At 43.5% G+C, this 6994-nt stretch overlaps 1 protein-coding gene across 1 annotated transcript in view; it reads left to right on the forward strand.

The window, feature by feature from the left end:
• Positions 1-280: 280 nt before the first annotated feature.
• SLC25A20 (solute carrier family 25 (carnitine/acylcarnitine translocase), member 20) overlaps positions 281-6994 on the forward strand; it is a gene marked incomplete at its 5' end in the record, with an annotated part of 9513 nt that continues 2799 nt past the window's right edge. Inside the window, 5 exons of the mRNA XM_009867958.1 lie at positions 281-373; positions 2329-2456; positions 4661-4751; positions 5715-5832; positions 6923-6988. Coding sequence (XP_009866260.1) covers positions 281-373; positions 2329-2456; positions 4661-4751; positions 5715-5832; positions 6923-6988 — 496 coding nt within the window. The remainder of the gene's footprint in view (positions 374-2328; positions 2457-4660; positions 4752-5714; positions 5833-6922; positions 6989-6994) is intronic.

Genomic DNA, 6994 nt, shown 5'->3' on the forward strand with positions numbered 1-6994 from the left:
AGAGGCCCAGGGCAGGCGGGACACACACACACACACATAGAGAGGAGGGTCCACGATGGCGTTAGATCTCGAGGGTTGAGATTCTGGTGTCATCCCAGCCATTAATTAGTTAAATGCATAAAAAATCCTTCTCTTCTGCAAAGGACTAGAACGATGTTAATCTCTCTACTAACACCCGTCACAAAGATTATTCCATAGCAGCCGTACAGCAGTATTGTCAGAATCAAAGGTTAACTAGAAATACTTAATAAAATAATATTTTCCTACCCTATCTTACTAGGTCAGACTGCAAACCCAGCCTAAGCCACAGCCTGGTCAGCCCCTGCTCTATTCTGGGACCTTTGACTGCTTCAGAAAGACTCTTGTTGGAGAGGTACTGTGTTAGCGCGTCATCTGCCAAGCCTGCCAAGAATATCAGTTGTTCCCGTATGTCTCAGGAATGGAATCATAGGAATGTTGCCCCTCAGAGCCTATGCAATTCTTGGGTTATCACGTGAATTGATTCTAGTTAAAGTTTGTAAGCGGATTGCGAAACTTGGGGAAAACTTGGCATCCATGTGCTCCAGGTGCGCATCCCTCTGTTTTGTTAAGAAGTGCTTTCGATTCAAAATAGCACGATATTAATAATTGAAGTTACAGACTGGAGTGAATGTTGGCAGTTGTTTGCTGGCATTTTTGTTGTAGTCTGTGGAATCTTGCTGTCTTTGGTATTTGAAGCTGTCTATGGAAATCCAAAATTGAGTAATGGCTTCTGTTGATACAAAAGGTACTTTTACTTCTATAGTGTGTTAGGTCATCTATGAGAAGGCAGAAGAGCATTAATTAATAGATTTTTTTCTTTTTTTTTCTTTTTGAGAACAGAGGGTCAGTTATAGTAGTTTTGTTCAATCTTCTTCAGAAGTGGGCAGTGTTTTTCACTCCTGAATCAGCCATATTGTGATTGAACTGTAGCCTATTTGGTTTTTAGAAAGGCGCACAGCCTTGGTTCAAAGACTTTAAGTGACATAGAGACCAGTTTTCTGTTTTGTAAGTTCTCCTAGCAGCTATTTACCATTTGGAAACAAGAGCTATAAAGCCCAGCTGTTGGTTTACTGGTCTGAAGTCTTAATTTCTGACCACTTGTTCGGTAACTCTCTGTTAAATGAAACATCTGCCTCATAGCTGAAATCTACTTTCATTATGGTATTAACAAGTCGTTATATAACCAAAGTAAATCTTACTTCCCTGGTCTCTCCCACAAAGCACTGAAATGCTTTGCTGGCTCTGAATCCCTTGCGGTTTTTAACACCCCTGCTGAAGCACGGACGTCAGAGCTGAACCATAATAATAGCCTTGTGATGCGAAGTTCAGAAGTAATGCTGCCTCTCTACTCCCACTCAGTGCTCATCAGTTTCTGTAAGGAAAACTATTAAACCTCTCTGCTGAGGCCTTTTGTTTCCCACTGCTCATGGGAGGATTGAGCAGGAGTGTCTGATCTGTCAGTCAGTTGTGATTTCCTTACAGTCAGTTGTGCCTGTGAGTGTACAGATGCATACCGAATACACTGATTAATTTGGTGGGGGGAAGGAATGGGCAGACAGAGCAGAAAATACTTAACTAGTGCATCTCGGCTTTATCTGCAGAGATAAGTCTCATTTTTTTACTAGAAAAAGTTCTGTTCAAAGGTAAGATAACAAAATAAATGCTGTTGCTGGGATCTGCATTATAAGTTTTCCATGTGTGTGTAGTCTGGTGAAGGGAAACGTCAGCAATATGAAGTTTTATGGAGAAAAAGTTTTGGCTTAGAGAGGGAAAGAAAACGTAATTTGCTCTTCAGCTTCTTCCAACCTGAGTTTATGTGGGGAGTGAAGTAGTTCAGGTTAGTCTCCCTGGCTCTTCCTTTATCTAAAGAGTGAATTTGATTCAGCATTCTTAGGCTCAGTGTCAGGATTTTACACAACTACATTTGATAACTTTTTAATAAAGCACCTGTGTGATTTTGTATGTATTTGAGAGAGAAGACTTCTGACATAACCTATTAGGAGTATTATTCAAGTGGCTTTTAAATTCCTTGTACTTGAGGTGTAAGTACAGGATGAACGCTGTCGGAACAGAAGGGTATAAGTGTGTCAGTGTTTCCCAGGAAGGATAGCTTTCCTCTGCAGCAGGCCCTGAGCCTCATCTAAACGTACGTAATCACAAATGAATAATAAACCCCATTATTCCTGTGGTTAATTTGACTGTTTGACTGATAATATCCTATATTGTAGCTTTTTGCTTCTCAATCAGTTGAAAAGAGTGCAAAGTCTATGCAAAACCAAGTAATTCTTGTGATAATATTTCTTGCAGGGAGTCCGAGGCTTATACAGAGGAATGGCAGCTCCTATTATTGGAGTGACACCCATGTTTGCTGTGTGCTTCTTTGGATTTGGCTTGGGAAAAAGACTGCAACAGAGAAAACCTGATGACGTCTTGACGTGAGTTTCTGAGTTACTCAGGCAGTTGGGAAAGGCACCCCAAAGCTCTTGCAGCCCGCTCTATTGTCGCACATTGAGTTGGAGCGTAAATTTATCTCTTCTCCCAGGTGACAAATATAGTTCTACAAAATAAAACACTCGTGTGTTTTAGTGCTTCTAGAAGTGTGGGACTGATAGCACAGGCTAAAAACAGACAGCGTGTGGGCAGGTGCTGTGCAATTCCCTTTCTACGCAAGAAAGCCATTAAGGAGCAATTCCATTTAAGATGAGTACAGTGCACGTTATATAATGACTGCCCACCAACAGTCTTGCTATTAACAGAAACGACGAGAGAAACAAATTCATGGTCAAGCAGTCTTGACAACATTCACAGTCCTGATTCTCTTTCCCCTGTTAGCTGTGACTCCTGCTGTGTCCTTATGTTAGGATATAATAACAGCCATAGAAATGTTTTATTACAAAGTTCTGAAAAGCAGTTTTTATGAGCAGCCCTCCTCTCAGGTGTGTCTAACCTTCTGAAAAAGAGATGGGAAGCTAAGAAAACTTTGTGTGGCTTTCTGTGAGCTAACTTTGTGAAGAAAGCTCCCCACCCATAAAGTGCTCCCTTCCCTCCTTGGCCGAATTGTGGTTTATAGCTCTACAGGAACAGAACTGTAGCTTAGCAGCATTCTGTTCTACTGTTTGTGCAACATGTCCGAGCTGTGCCCCAAAGCAGGAGGCCACTGTGTTGAGCCAGGCGTGGTGGGGTGGGGATGTGTGAGTTCTGGTGGAACTGACCCGTGTGGGGGCTGCCCTGGTGGTGTGAGTGCACCCAGCTGCGTGGCACTGGCCACTGCCGTGACGTGGAGTGAGCTGCCGCTGCCCAGGTTGCTCAGAAGGAGGCAGTGCCCAGATGCTGGGGCACTGCTGGTTTACCCTCGGTTTTACCACCAGAGTGTCCTTCATGCAGACAAGGCTGAAGGATGACACCAAGGGAACAATAAGGAGTGGACAGTACAAGGACACAAATGTTGTGGGCTTATTTCCAGCAGCCCGATCACCTTGGTGCCTCATGTTTTATACACACCATAACAAAGGGAACTTTTAAGGAGCAAACTGGAAAATGGCAGCATAGTTTTTTGTCTTTATGTAGAGCTCCTCTCGAGCAGAGCAGTAGGAGAGAAAGAACAAAGAGATGGTGGAAGTGTCCTTGTGCCCAACTGTACTGTACTGTGGGTGCAGACTTTACAGGATAGGGTACAGTTCGCTTGGGACCTGAGACCCAGAAAGAAAGGGCAGACTCTTAGCACCATGGTTATGGGTCTAGAGGCAGGCAGGATGGCAGGAGTTCCCCATGCTGATTTTGAAGGGAAGTTTTGGAAGGAAGTAGATGGAAAAGTACCCAAGGAGCCTGTTCTATCTTTTCTGGGGCTGAATAAACCCAAGGTGAGCTAGAAAGCACAAAGCTTAGTTTGAGCAGGAGGTGCATATGGAGTGGTGAGGGAGGTCTGAATGGTCTGGAAGACTTAATGGAAATTTAAGAGTAAAGAAAAGTGTAAGAATCGGAAAACCTGAATGAATGCCATCTCTTGGACAAGTAGAAAGAAGCGGGAGCTATGGAATTTGGTTAAATGGGGATGTTAGGTCATCTAACTAGGAAAGGTAAGAGGATGTAAAGATAAGTTTGTGATGGAGAAACTCAGCCTGTTTCAGGGGTTTCTGCCATGGAGACTTTGGCACATGACAGCAGATGTGGAGCACAGATGCAGAGGCAGGTTGGTAGGACAGACTGATGATGGCAGAGGCTGAAGGAGCGAGGGGCTGAGAGGTTGCAGAAGAGGCTTCTGGCTGCACAAGCAGGAATATGTTTGGAACCTGGGGTCACCGAGAAGTGTGTGGGAGACTGGAAGGGGAAGAGACTGTTGGGAGGGAAAAAATGAATGGGGAACGCTGTAGCAAAAAATGCAAGTACAAGGAGTATTAGTAACTACTGTGGATGTGAAGAGCCAAGTTATGGTTGCTGTGGGAACCAGGGCTTTGAATCCTAGAAATCTTAAATACTTAGCTCTAATTATGGGTTGATGAGGTACTTTTGCACTGATCAAAAGCAGTAGATGCATTTCTAGTTCCACTGCCAACCCTGCGTGGAACAGCATGATCTGGTGATACACTTCTTTTCCTGTGTACCGTGTTGTGTTAGGGTCTCTTCTGTTTCCTCGGGGCAGATATCCTCAGCTGTTTGCTGCTGGCATGTTATCAGGAGTGTTCACAACGGTAATCATGGCTCCAGGAGAGAGAATCAAGTGCCTTTTACAGGTAAGGCACTGGATGGTGGTGCTGGGAATTTAATTTTAGGGGTCTTTTCTTTCCATACCAGGAACTTCTTTGGTTAGGGCATTTACTGTTCTGGTTTTTGACAGGACTGAGACAACTGTCATTGAATGCAACTGTCACAAAGAAGCATTACACAAACTCACCATGACAGTATAAGTACATACAGCATTCATTGCTCTACTAATTTTGCAGAACACAAGCCTTATACTATGTGGCATTAGATGAGGCATTGGTGGGTGCCTCAGTCCACTTCAAAGTATGGAAAAGTCCAGTTTTTCAGAATGAAACTTTGTCTAACAACATGCAAAGCTACTAGATCACAAGGCTCTAGAGTAAGGGTTTCCTGTTCCATTGACAGGTTCCCAATATGTAACTAAGGAATGCATTCCAAAACACAGGGAATAGTTTTCTCATGTTGGGGTGACTGTTAGCTCTACACCTCCTCTAGGGTTTTTAAAGTATTGTTGGAGAACATAAACCTGAACAGATGAAAATACCACCTTTAGCAGAGATGGGAAGTTTTGCTTATTTCAGACTATGTGGAACTCCATTAGCAGGGGGATAGGTGGTCACATTAGTTCTGACAGACACAGTGTTATCTTGGAAGATTCTGTGCACATGCGAATTGTTTGACTTTTGCTAAACTATTCAAAAGCTATTTTTTGTCAGTGCAAGCATACAATTACCTGACTGACTTCAGTTGTTTCAAACTTACACTGTGGAAAAATGAGGGAGAGTCTAACCTCTGCATGGAGCAGTAACCATATCCTCAGCTTGAACATGACACAGCTGTTTGAGGAAGTGACGCAGAGGTTTCGTATGCAGCAATGCCAGTGAGAAGAGTATGTGCTCCTTCCTCTCTGGAAACTTTCTGACTATGAGCCAAGTGATTGTTCACCAGCCAGAAACCTTCGCTAGTCAGAAACTCTCCCTTTAATCCTTCAGATCCAGGCAGCTACAGGTGAAACTAAATACAGCGGCTCTTTGGACTGTGCAAAACAGCTGTACCGCGAGGCTGGGATTCGTGGCGTGTACAAGGGGACAGTGCTCACCCTCATGAGAGGTAACCGATGGAGACGTTCTGATGTTTCTTGGCGGGGGGAGGGGGGCAGTTTAAGATAAGAAGCCTGACAAGGTGTCATAGATCTCACTGTCCCTTTAGCCAATTGGAGATGCTGTGTCACCCTTTTTCTTTCTGCAGAGCAACTCCAGTGCCTCAAAGGGACAAGATTCTCAGTGAGTGAGGAAGAGATTAGATGACAAGGATCAGAGGGATATAGGAAGTAATTAAGATCTGAGAAGCCAAGAGGAATAAGAGAGAACAAAGATAAAAGAAAAATACAATAAGTGTGTTTCTTCCTTGCAAGGAGGATTGTGACTGTTGTTGTATAATGCTGACTTCTTTAAGAGTTGTGTTTGCAGCAGTTAAGCTTTCTACCCACATGACTGGGATGTCATGACCCCTCTCACAACAACAAAGTAATTGTGCCAGATACTGAATCCTTTACATGTTTTAGTACTTTATCCTTTGAAAAGCACTAGGGGCAATGTTTTCCAAGGATAAGCTGAAATTTCTGTATTTTGATACCTCAGGTTAGGGATTTATTCTGTCCTCTGCTTCTCGTATAAGCCTAGCAGTCAGCCATGTAACTCTGGCAGCGTCCCTCACCAGAGGCTGGTTCTCCAGTTTAGGCATGAGCTAAGAATGGGTTGCAGGAGTACCTTAACCCAAACCAAAACCCATCAAAAAATAAAACAAACAAAAAACCTGAACAACATAATAGAATCATTAGAAAAAAATAGTGAGCAAAACTCTTGAAGTTCCTGAACTGTTCTGATCTGCTGTGCAGTAGAGATGTCTCATCATTAGCTTAATGGCCAGCAGGCAGGTTACAGTCTGATTTGAAAGGCTGCTAACAGAGTGCTCGAGAACAGATATTTTCCCAGTTCTTATGCTTATGGCACCTGCTCTCCCTGGGAACATTCAGGCTCTCCTGTCTAGAGCAACGTAAGATTTTGTTTTGTTTGTAGAAGAAGTTCAGAAAAGGAATCTGGATGTACTTACCATTGCTGCTGAGCTGGCATGGTGCTGCTGTGCCTCTAGGCTTCATTTTGTTTCCCACTACTCACAGTCTTTGTTGTTCACCCGCTAGATGTCCCAGCCAGCGGAATGTACTTCATGACGTACGAATGGCTGAAGAACATTCTGACTCCTGAGGGAAAGA

This window comes from Apaloderma vittatum, unplaced genomic scaffold (assembly GCF_000703405.1).
Source record: "Apaloderma vittatum isolate BGI_N311 unplaced genomic scaffold, ASM70340v1 scaffold19434, whole genome shotgun sequence".
NCBI classification, from domain to species: Eukaryota; Metazoa; Chordata; class Aves; order Trogoniformes; family Trogonidae; genus Apaloderma; species Apaloderma vittatum.